General features: G+C 43.1%; 2 protein-coding genes across 2 annotated transcripts in view; one reads left to right on the top strand and one right to left on the bottom strand.

The window, feature by feature from the left end:
- Window positions 1-2,999, bottom strand: part of LOC113804343 (zinc finger protein ZFP2) — a 9,306-nt gene extending 6,307 nt beyond the window's left edge. The window contains exons 1-2 of the mRNA XM_070117114.1: window positions 2,859-2,999; window positions 1,365-1,887 (exon numbers count right to left, since the gene is read on the bottom strand). Of these exons, the coding sequence (XP_069973215.1) occupies window positions 1,365-1,874 (510 nt within the window). The 5' untranslated portion in view covers window positions 1,875-1,887; window positions 2,859-2,999. The remainder of the gene's footprint in view (window positions 1-1,364; window positions 1,888-2,858) is intronic.
- A 346-nt stretch (window positions 3,000-3,345) lies between these two features.
- RpL23 (ribosomal protein L23) overlaps window positions 3,346-12,500 on the top strand; it is a 33,081-nt gene continuing 23,926 nt past the window's right edge. The window contains exon 1 of the mRNA XM_027355197.2: window positions 3,346-3,389. Within this exon, the coding sequence (XP_027210998.1) occupies window positions 3,377-3,389 (13 nt within the window). The 5' untranslated portion in view covers window positions 3,346-3,376. The remainder of the gene's footprint in view (window positions 3,390-12,500) is intronic.

Here is a 12,500-nt window from a genome sequence, read left to right on the forward strand (position 1 = left end):
GGGAGAGAGTGGAAGTGGAGAGGAGGGGGGAGAGAAGAGAGAGAGAGAGAGAGAGAGAGAGTGGAGAGGAGGGGGAGGAGAGAGAGAGAGAGAGAGAGAGAGAGAGAGATAGAGAGAGAGAGAGAGAGAGAGAGAGAGAGAGAGAGAGAGAGAGAGAGAGAGAGAGAGGAGGAGAGAGGAGGGGGAGAGAGAGAGAGAGAGAGTGGAGAGGAGAGTAGGGAAGGGAGAGAGAGAGAGAGGAGGGAGGGAGGGAGAGAGAGTGGAGAGGAGGAGGGGGGAGAGAGTGGAGAGGGAGGGGGGGAGAGAGAGTGGAGGGAGGGGGAGAGAGAGAGTAGAGAGAGGAGGGGGGAGAGAGAGAGAGATGTAGAGAGGAGAGGGGAGAGAGAGAAAGAGAGTGGAGAGGATGGGGGGAGAGAGAGAGAGAGTGGAGAGGAGGAGGGGGGAAGAGAGGAGTGAGAGAGGAGGGGGTGGGGGAGAGAGAGAGAGAGAGTGGAGAGGAGGGGGGGAGAGAGAGAGAGAGTGGAGAGGGAGGGGGGAGAGAGAGAGTAGAGAGGAGGAGAGAGGAGGGAGGGAGGGAGGGAGGAGGGAGAGGAGGGAGAGAGGGAGAGAGAGAGAGAGAGAGAGAGAGAGAGAGAGAGAGAGAGAGAGAGAGAGAGAGAGAGAGAGAGAGAGAGAGAGAGAGAAAATCAACAATATTAATAATCATAATAAAAATAAAACAAAATTAGAAATAGTTAACCACAGAATAAATACTTGTATAATAGTATATATTAATAAATTATTAAAGATAAAACTATATATTCTTAATACTATCCATTCTCAAGTTTGGTTACAATATAATTGCCTTAATGGTAGGCAGTCCTACAAATTAATTTGTATATGGATCGCGCATTATCAATAAAAAAAGTGCCCTCTGATGCCTAGTACATGAAATTAAATAAAACACTATCTAGCCTGAAGTGGAGAAAGTGCCACTGGTTACTTCTTATGCATTGGTAAGGTAAATTATGCTTCCATAACTTTGATTCTGAATAAAAGGCATTTCTGAAGTGAGGAAGAAAGCAGGCAGAGGCTAAAACACCCCCTGAACACTTCCCAAAATAACCCACAAGAGAAGAGAGACATTGCACTCAATGAAACAAGATCTCTCTCGCTCAAAAGCATCAGCAAACCAGTGATCCAGATTATGGCAGGTTTTCCAAGCCGAACTCATGAAGCTTAGAGGGTCAAGCTACAGCAAGGGTCATGCTTCTGCAACAATGCCATACAAGGGCCATTGTCCACAAGAGATTAGGCCTACTATAAGAGTGACCAGAAGTGAATAAATTAACTGAACATTCAAAATACATCTTTTGGGGCCCTACCTTCTGCACGGGGCTCTGAGGCGTCAGAATGAAGGTCTCTTTGCTTGGTGAGTCGGCAATGCTGAGCACGGGATCTGGGTCGTCCTCTTTGTCGGACCCTGTCAGGTCATCCACGTCTGCGATGTATAGTGGATCTGATTCCTCTTCCTCTACATCTACCGGCGGCGGCTGCTCCTGCTTCTGCTTCTGCTTCCTCTTTGAGGCGGCCGGCTTCTCTTGGGCGGCAGAGCCTTTGCCTTTCTTTTCTGGTGTTGTTGGCTTCTCATTATTATTGTTGTTATTGTTATTATTGTTGTTGGCAGGAATATCCTTTTCCGCATTATTATTGTTGTTGTTTGTACTTTGTTTGGACTGTCTCGATCTCTTTTTGGGGGATTCTACGGCCTTTTCTGCTTTGCTTGGACTCTCCTCCTGGTCTCTTTCCCGCTTCATTGAGGCCTTGAAGAATCCCTTGATGTTCAGCTGTTTCCGAGGGGAGGACGCCTCTTTCTTTTTACCTCGGGGAGCCATCTTCTAGTCTTTTCTGAAAAAAAAATTAATTAGTTAATCTTTTTGAAAGTAAATGTTCTCAAAGGAGGGTAAGAAAAATATACCTAACAACAGTACTAAAATACTATATACTATACAATCTGAATAAATCTGAATTCATATCAATACATAAACAAAATCTATGTATGATGAATTAGTATACTTGTGCTGTATATAATGTCCAAAGGCCATGATGACCTTAGATCTGATATTGCAATAAGCAGTAATAATAAGTAGAAGTGAAGGAAAAAGAGGGGGATGAAGATTAAAGTTGAAAATGAAGGGATTAAGATTAAAAGGGGGGGGCGACACCCCTTGCTGATCTGACATAAGCGAATAGACATGAATCAAGAGAAACCCGCTGCCTCTGCCCTGGGGAGAGCGAGGCGACTGTCACGTCAGGAGCGGAGGCGACAGGTGCCTTCCAGTGCAGTGACGCCGAACGCCCTTCGGCCCGACAGCGCGAGCGGCCAGGCCAAAGGGGAGAGGCCGAGGGCAAGAACTGGCGCAGAAAGCAAGCGCCAGTGAGGATCCGGGCGAGGAAGGCCAAGAGGCTCGGCTGGCGCTACAGGTGCACCGCGTCCACCCGGGGACCCGCCCCCTCCCCCTCCCCTGTGGCTTGTCCGAGGAGCAGCTCTCCTTTGGCACTCGCTCGCACTCCAATTCCGGCCTCGGGGGCTTTCGCGAGAGTCGGCGGCCCACACCGAGAGAGCAGGAGCCGAGCCGCAGGGCCGTCGGCGCGCAGAAAGTCCACGGGTCGGCCACCATCGCCTCACAAAAATGGCCGTGTACTCCACGTAGACTATAACGGGAGCGCGATTTCATTTTCAAATTTCCTCCTTCGCTCGCGACTTGAACGGCGTCTGCCGACCCTCGCCAAATTCCTTCGGCACCGAGGATGAAGCAGTATACCCACTGGAGAATTAGCAAACTTCAAACAAAGAGGCCAAAACGAAGCAACGTTACCTGTCACTGCCTCCTCCCCAGCGTCAACACAAGCGCACTAAAATGGCCGTGCACTTCGCGTAGAGTCTCCGTCCTCCGTCCAAACTAGTACTTCACATACGCCAAGCCTATTCCGTCCCCATTGCCCTTATAAAATCATCGCATAGTGAATAATGAATTTATTACGGTAAAAATGGGGGAGTTTAGATTAATGTATTGAATGTCGTGGGATAGGTACGGAATAGTGATTCTGTAAAGTGAAAACAACACAAAAATGGCTGTGCAGTCACGCGTAGAGTCTTCGTCCTCCGTTCAAACTAGTGCTTTCATATATAAACTCTAATCCATATTACCACATCCAAATATACCCCATAGAGACAAAAAGAGCAATTAGAAAAAATATATTTAAAAATGCTAAGTAGAAGATAATGACTATTCCGAAGGGTTTACGGAATAGTGATCCCGTAGAACGAGAGCAACACAGCAATAATCTGCGCCGCGCATGCGCTACTCGTCAAGTTCTTCATCACCCCACCACAATGTCGAAGAGAGGTGCGTTCAGAGTCTTGTGTTTTTATCGACTTATATATCCGTCATCGAGTGCCTATGGATTTAAGTGTCATGAGTGTAAATGTGGAATTGAAGACGTGAATTATACATTGGAAACTATTTTGCGCTTGATATCCGCAATATTAATGAGAAAATAGAGTTTTGTTTCTACCGGGTGGACAATGTCGCTCTCGTACTCGAAAGTGTTTTGATAGTTTCCCCTTTGGAGAGTGTGCTTCCCGGGGCCGTTTGCCTTCAGCCACATCCACCGCGCACCGCACAGCCATTGCCACGCGGCGAATAAAGCTTTCAGACCCGTAAAGTCTCAGCCTCTTCCACGACCTCCGCAAACTTCCGGGAAAGTCGAGCCGAAGTCCCTCGTTGAGCTCGTGTTCCCTTCGCCAGGAGCGGATCCCTCGGCTGCGGGGAACGGCGCGAGGTTCGTGTCCTTCCCTCCGACACCCGCCGCCCGGCCCGCCCCGCACGCCCCTCTGGTCGCTCGAAATAGCCTTAAAAAGTCGCCAAAACCGCGGACGAATTGCGTTTTTTGAATAGAAATCGCCAGAAACACGAACTAATTGGCGATTGCGTGTTGCAGGCTCGATCTGCCTCGAGATTTCGCTGAGCCAAAGCGCGAGAAATTTTACAAGTATTCGAAAAGTCTGATAGGTCTAGCTGTGCGCTCACTGCAGTGGCGACGGTCCAACTGGCTCGCGGTTCCTTGGGAAAGCGATCCTCTTTGGTGTCGCTGTTTCAAGTCTTAAGGTTTAGTCTTGCGTAAGACGGGCTGGTTACCCGTGTGTTGCGGGATTGCATGTCTGGGCTGGCTGTCGTTTCACTGGGAGATTGTAAAAAAAGTTTAATAGGGAATTTTTCACAGTGAAGTTGGCGCTTGATGGATCACGACCAATTTGGTGTTACTGGATTCCTGTTCGTGAGATTCTGGCATTCTAGAACTCATTGCGTAGAAACCCCCAAAACGCCAGCATTTGTAGGCCCCAATATGGCAGTGGAGGGCACTGCGGGGCACCAGGGAGATCAGCGGGTGAAATGTGACCTTTGTACACAGAATTGGTTCCCATGGACGTCCAGGAGATGAATCTAGGGATACTAAGATCGTCAGTCTCTTGGGTGGCACTGTAACGAAAATTTAAGTTTGATGCACACAGTGCTCCATGCTAATTGCTTGAAGAGCATGACCAACTCCTTGTTATCTCGCCTGTTTGGCTTATTCTTTGAGGTTGCGGTTTAGAATTTACCAACCAATATTATATATTCAATGAGATAAAGATAAAAAGTTTCCCGAAGTGTGTGGAGGAGGGTTTAACGGGTGAGGTCAAGGGGGCCACATGGAGTTCTTCTTGCATTGGAAGAGGCTGAGAGCATGGCAGAAAAGCCCCCTGAATGATTTCCTTCACATGCGTGGTTAAACAGACTAGGTGGCGAAGACACCACACTCGGTTTGATGTAAGTCAAGTTCTATACTGAGTACCTGTGGAAATGTTTATATACGCATTCATGTGTGGTGCACTCCTAACCAAGAGGAATCGGATTTGGTCATGAGTGTAAAATGCACCACTGGCCTCTGCTATTTGTATTATGTATTTTTTATATGCTATCCAGAACCTCATCAACACTTGCAGTGTGGCACTGCTCCCACGTAAACAAACAAGTGGGTCCCAGGAATCATGCACAAGTATCCTTGATAGGAGAGAAGTCATTTTAGATTAAAAGAGAGTATAAAGAAAACATTGTTACTAGGTAATGTTTGAGAGTAACCCCCCAGTCCTGGAATAGGAAAGTCCAGGAGGATGGAGATTTTGGACCAGGTTGAACAAAATTATATTTGGCAGGGGCTGTGTGTATCAGGCTGTGGGGTTGGGGGCATTTAATCTACTGCCCCTCTAGATGAGATATTGCAGGCTGCCATGTTTATTTAATCTTGTCTATGTTACACTCCATATGGTTTTGAATACTTGGAATTTGTTTTCCAGAGGGTTAGGTTGGGTGGTTCTGGATTTGATGTAGTAACCTCTTTGTATAAATGCTTGTAGAAGCTCATTTATCCTACAGCTTGCTAAAGGCAACATTCATGCCCTTATATAAGTAAAGGTAAAGGGGGATGACTCCTGGCACAGTTACCACAGCAGTGTATAGTGTCAGGAATATCAGTGTCAATGCTGTTGGTAGGCTGTGCATTGTATATACTTTAATTTAGGTGTAAATGACAATCTAGATATAAATCCTGCTGTAGCACAAGGTCTAAACAGAATTTCAATCAACCCCTTGGACACATTTGGTATCTCTTATTGATGTACCCCACCACAAATGGATTCCATCATACATAGGGGTCTAACCGTGTAAATCTATACCACTGACGTCATTTACATAGTTGATCTACTATTTTATAGGTTGCACCAAGTTTGATTTTAGATCCTAAGAAGTTCTAATAGAGAAAGTTATGGTGATAAATTTCCTAATTTTGACTACGATGGTCTCTCTTGCAATATAGAGGGGGCTTTTTGTTAGGCCCCTTTGTTGGAATGTTGAGTTATTAGTGGCCTCCGGCATTTTGGATTCATGCCATTCTTAATTACCACCATTGGAGTGTCGCTTATACTGGAGTTTTACAGACAAAAATTGCCTCTACCACAATACAATTTTAATCCAGTGCATTTTCACAAGATTTTTATGTGCGAAGCTTTTATAGGTATTATTGGAAACTCTTCCAGCTAGCATGATTGCCAAGGAAGTGAGTTGTAATACATATAATCATATCAAGCTGTATTTAGCCTTCTAGCTTTAGTAAAGGTTTGAGCTTCTATAGTGTTATAAGCTAGCTTAGACTTGACTCCTTATTTGATGAGAGATTACCAGTAACTGTCCATACTTTTTTTTTTTTTTTTTTTTTTTTTTTTCTCTTCCTTTTCTTTCTTTACTACTGCTACTATACTTACTGGTGGTTTGACTAATTAGAGCACGAATTGCAAAGAACACACAATGCATTATAGAAAGTCAACTTGAGTCTATTTTATTCAAAATAGTTTTTGGTAACAATGATGATTATAGTTGTTGGTTGACTAGGAATAGTTTTTGAATACAAGTTATTCACCACTTTTCCAGAATATTTCTTTTCTATTTTTTAATGTTTGGTTGGATAAAATGGGAATCATGGATGTGTGTGTTTGTTTTTTGAAGTATAATTTGAATACAAATAAATATCTTTTACAGGACGTGGGAGGTACCGCGGGAGGAAAGTGTCCGCATTTCTGTGGGGACTCCCACGTCGGGTAGCAGTCATGAACTGTGCTGACAAACACAGGTATGTATTCTGATCAAACATGTGGAGGAATTGGTTGTTTATGCTTTATTAATGGCATAAAGTGGAAATAATATTTTCACTTTTAAACATGAGGCTTTTGGAACTTGTATAGGAATTGTTTCATGGTTTCTTTTGAATTTCAGGAGCCAAGAACTTGTACATCATCTCCGTGTTCCAGTGGTATTAGGGGTCGTCTCCAACCGTCTGCCAGCTGCTGCTGTAGGAGATATTGTCGCTGCCACCTGTCCAAGAAGGGAAAGCCTGAATTGAGGAAGAAGAGTAGTAATTGTACAAGAGGGACCACATGACCTATTGCCATGGTCTCTAGTGGTTTGTAGGGTCCTGGCCAAGGAGAAGCAACCTGCTCTCATCCGTAGTTGGGGTAATGGAGCTTGGGCTGGATTCTTTTAGATAATAAATTGCCAGATGTCTAAAAGCCGCTCTATTCTTGCCAGAATGCCCATGGAGAGTCCGTTTGCATTTCTTGGAGACACAAAGCGTGATGTGCACCTACTACGCTTTCAGTAGACTTGGCCATGGAAGTGTATATATTTATGGACTTTGATAAGTAATTGTTGTCTTGTTTACATTTCTCACAAACTTTACAACAAACTGTATTAGTATGTTCAAGACAGGTCCCTTTTGATTTTTTTTCACATATAGTACTATTACTGGACATATACCTGAAACTTCAGATGGTCTTCCTTATTTAGATATGCTCATTATGGAAGAACAGGTATAATGGAAAGGTAAATATGTATCTAGGGTTTTTCTCTTAATTTGTATATGATTACAAACACATGCTAAATAATCTCTCTTTTTACAGTGCATCCTGTGCAGTAGTAGTCAGGCAGAGGGGAAACCTTACCGTAGGAAAAGGATGGTTACGTCTTCCATATACTTTGAAGATAATGCGGGAGTTATAGTAAATAATAAAGGAGGAAATGAAAGGTATGGGGGATTAAATTTTGGTAGAGGTCTAGTCTGATTCTGTAATATTTATTTTTGTAGATCTAGACTTGGATGCTAAAAAAAATAATAATAATAATGCTGCTAGTATTCAATTTATCTTCATGGAATTTTAGATGAAAGCTTAGGTATAGGGGAAAATTAAATTGTTCAAATTGGGAGTTGTGAAAACCTTTTTATTGATGTACTTTTTTAATGCTTTTTGATTTGCTTTTTAATGCATCCTTTCATATTTTTAACAGGTGATGATGAATATTATTTGCAAGGTGTAGTGATTGATCAATTAATTATATTTCATATTATTCATATTCCTAAGTAAGAGGTGAACTTTCACTTAAATGTACTGAGTGGATGATTTTTTACTCTGAATATTTCTGGAAAGATTTTTATATTTCCATCAGATCAGTTTCTATTTTGTAGGTAATGATTGATGCTGCCGGATTTAATTTTAATTCACAATTGGATCTTTAATAGATTAATGCTCAACTATTAGTCTAAAACATTTTATTTTTTTCCAGGCTCAGCCATCACTGGTCCAGTAGCAAAGGAATGTGCTGATCTGTGGCCTAGGATTGCCTCTAATGCTGGCTCTATTGCCTAAGAAATAAAGCAAGTAAAAAAAAAAAAACACTTTTCATTACCCTTCACAATTCTTTTTAGAGAAAATAATTTAAGTGTGTGTAACACAGAATTAGTTGCTGAAATCACTGTGTAAAATACTATTGAAAGGAGAATGCTAATTTATAGGAATTGACTGATAATTACTGGTAAATACTAACAAGAAGAAAACTGCTGGTGTAATAATTGGTTGGCTGCAAGAGCAAATTTCAGTATTGCACAGCCATTTAGTAAGCAATATAATGCTTGAAGCAGTTATGTTATTTTCTAAAACTGATGACATCTTTGCTTATGTCAATCCTTTATTCCTTATTGTGATGTGAATGTAGCTCCAGACCAGTAATTAGTGTAAACTGAAAGATGAACCAAGGTAGCATTGAATTTTGGTCAGAACTGTTGCCTGTTTGATCCAGTATAAAAATGCATAAGAAACATGACTTGATTGGGAAGAAACTTAATTTACAATTGAGTTCAGAATCTGAATTTTCAGATATAACTCCTAACAAGGAACTATAATGCTAAGTGCAGTATAAGGTATGGCTTGTTAGTTGAATGTTAACCTGATGTGGAGGGGATTGTATATATGTATATACTATGCTAAATTGTTTTGTTTTTATTACATAAGTCATTTCCTATAAAACATGTGTTCTGAAGTATTTTTCTAACATAGATGGGTAAAATGTTCACAGAACATAAACAAGTTAGTTTCCTCAACTCACATGACTTCATAAAGGACTATGATCAAAGAAGCTATAATACATGAGCAAATCTGTTACATTATTATTTAAAAATAATGTAAACTTGATATGTAATCAAAACACAGAATGTTCACATTCAGTGCATCTGAATTAAAGTGATGGCTTAAGCCCAAGGCCATATCACCCAAGTACTTGTCAGTTTTTGCATTTCTGCATGAATCTGAGGTCTACATGCATGAGGAAAGGAATGCATTGGAGATGAAGAGCAGAGTAGCAATCTTCCTATTTGATTATAATATTTTAATCTGCTACTGAGGGTCAAAACCACTAATTTTGGTTAATGTTACCAAGAGCGCAAAGAATAACAAGTAGGAACCCAGGTAAAGCTGCTAAGCATCTTACCACATGTTTTACTACCCATGAAATAAAATTTTCTGCATATCAAAGCTCAGGGTCCATAACACACAGCCAGTTTTCTTAGTGTTGCATCTTCTGTGTTATCACAAATTGCCAATAAATGGGTTACAGGGGTGGGCTGTTGCCCCCCGTCCAAAGGAATTAAATATAAGGTAAAGGTTAGGTTTTGATTTTCTGTATTCACACTTAATGCCACAGCTTTAAATTACTCTGAAGTTGGTGGTGGTTTGCTCTTTTTTTTTTTACTACATAGTACTGTACGCATCTATATAAGAGCGTAATATAAGGATGCTTGTGTGATCCCTTGGACCCCATTTGTTTATGGGATTGGTGGTTCTTGATTAGTCTGATGGTCAGATCTTGTTTTCATGAGTAAAGTAAAAGAAATACAAAATTGGACTGGGAAAAGGGATAGTGTAATAAAGGAAACTTTCTGCTGTGTCCACACGAGGGAGCACACTTTGACTACTGATCACTTATTATTGTTTTGTAAAGTGAACAGTTGAGCTTGAGTTCCCATGTCAGCAGTGGTTGGCCACTATTTAAAGATATTTGTATTCACATGAGATCTGGCTTGAGTATTTTGATGTGTTTTGTCCAGGGATCAAATGACCTTTAGTTACATGCCCCCCCAATCCCTTGCCCGTTGTTGTCGTGGGGGGGCTTAGGAGACGAAAGACTGAGACCCAACAATACAGGGATCTCCCCTGCCCTAGGGCCTCAGCCCTCGACTCAACTAATTTTGCATGGCTGTCTTTTTTTTTTTTTTCTCCAGCCTTTGTTTCCGTCTCTTCTCCATCCCCTTCTGCTATCTACTTCCTAAGGTGTGAGAGCCGTGCTTGAGGTGAGGATGAAGAGGCATGACCTAAGTGCCAGTCCTGGAAGGCGGCCCCTGCAGGGAACTATGGGCATGGTACTCCTGACTAGACTCCTAGCCCTTACCTTCAGTATAGCGAAAGGAGGTGGACCGAATAGGCCTATTTACATAATCCAGGTTCCCACATGACCAGTAATTGAGAATGTAATCCCTTTATTAGAGGCTTATGAGGCTAGCCCCTTTATCAAATAGCCCCAACCCAGGGCTCTCCCCTTTGCACCCACGGCTCCGAACACTAGAAACTACTGCCCACTCCTCAATGCCTACTAGTGCATTACCCACCCAAGCAAGAGAATCCAATCTCCAGAAGACATTCCTACACCTACCCAACTTTCCTCAAATCTTCCAACTCCACCCCCTGCAACCTTCATCAAACAACCAATCCTCCCTTATTACTACCTTGCAACCTTATTCTCCATCACATTCCGTAAGTACTCCCTCTTCCACACGTCCCCGACTATCCACCACCGCCAACCCTACAGATATCTTAAATACTCTGTTTAGCCTGAAGCTAAATGGGACCGATTTTTCGTGATCCCTGCTACAGCTCCTTACTCAGGCAACACTCTTCTCTTTCAACAATGCCTCCAAAAACAAGTAGGTAGGAGACTCCTCTTTTTCTATACCAGACGCGATCGCTCCTCGTCTGGTAACAGTCAGATCAGAAACTGAATCTATAGCACTGTCAGAATTTAACTGATCATTCTGGGCAACCCCATTCCTGCAGGAACCTCATCCAACCCTTTAATACTTGTACCGGGAACTGTCTCTCTCTCCCCAGGGCAAACTGCCCAGTCGATACCAAAAGATTGGCTCAGACTGTGGAGAAGCACTTTATTAGGGATGCCTCAAAGACCAAGATGTGAAATCAGTACATTGCTACACCACCTAAATTTCCTCCTACGTAAATAAAGGTCAACGAAAGAATCCAACCAATAGCTGATATTGCCAAAATTACACTTCTGTACTCATGACCTTCCCTTACGTATCCTACATTGGTGGACAATCCCTCCCTGTTCGAGCCATGCACCAACCCCCTCCACGTCAATGTCAAAACTGTTGGCGCTTTGGACACATCCTGCCAAACATTGCCGTTCCACAGACCCGATGCCCCATATGTGCTCAACCTGGTCATAATGTCGATCAAACTGCTCAGCACAAACACGAACATAAAAAGTGCTACAACTGCGGCGGCCCCCATAATGTATTTTATTAGAGGCTGTCCCACTTACAAATTTGAATCTGAGGGTAGCAACTCTCAGATACAAAAATGGTCTCACTTTACGTGAAGCCAGACAGGGAAGCACGTCGACAAGGTTTTTCTCTCATACTCCATATTCTAGCAACATCGTCCGCTAAAACAGCCCTTCCCCCTCCACCCAAAAATGTCCCCATTTCCACTTCTACATTCTACATCCCTCAGTGACCAATTCCTTTGCCACTCTAAACCCAGACACCCCAATCTCAACCACAGCTCCTATCTCAACTACAGCCCCAAACACCAACCCCTCTCCCTCCCTCGCACTACCCGCAGTAGACAGACTTAAAACGTTCTAACCCTTCTTCCCCTACAGCACAATCACCTCCACCTACCTCATACCTTTTCTTTAGTTCCTGAGACACCAGTCTCCTCTTCCCCCCCTCATAAGAAAACCTTTATCTCCACAAAACTCTCCAACCCAATGGTCCATTGCAGAAACAATTACCTTCTCACAAAACTCTCCAACAAACTCCACTGCAGTGAAACAATGGATGACATTCAAAGCTATATGCTTGAGACACAAAAAATCCCATACAACTCATGCTCCTTCCCACACTTCTGAAGTGGTTGCCGATATTCATAACCCCTCCTACTAATATTCCCCCTACACCCCTTCCTCCTACTCCCTCCCAACACAACCTAACCCCCTCAATCCCAACCACCACTACTGATATCCATCCTCCCAATACCCATCCTCCTGATATGCATCCCCCTCTTACTCACCCAGCACCTCCTACACCCTTTCCACTCCTAATCCCTCCAAAGACAACACATCCCCTTCAACTCCAACTATCCATCCTTCTGATATTCATCCTCCTAACACTAACACTCCCCACACATCTACTCCCTCCCAACACAACCCACCCCCTTCAACCTCAACTATAGGCACATTCTCCCTCCCTCTCCTCCATCCCCTCTATCCTTTGCACTCCCCTCCAGGATACACACGAGA

The sequence above is a fragment of the Penaeus vannamei genome, chromosome 39 (genome assembly GCF_042767895.1).
Source record: "Penaeus vannamei isolate JL-2024 chromosome 39, ASM4276789v1, whole genome shotgun sequence".
NCBI classification, from domain to species: domain Eukaryota; kingdom Metazoa; phylum Arthropoda; class Malacostraca; order Decapoda; family Penaeidae; genus Penaeus; species Penaeus vannamei.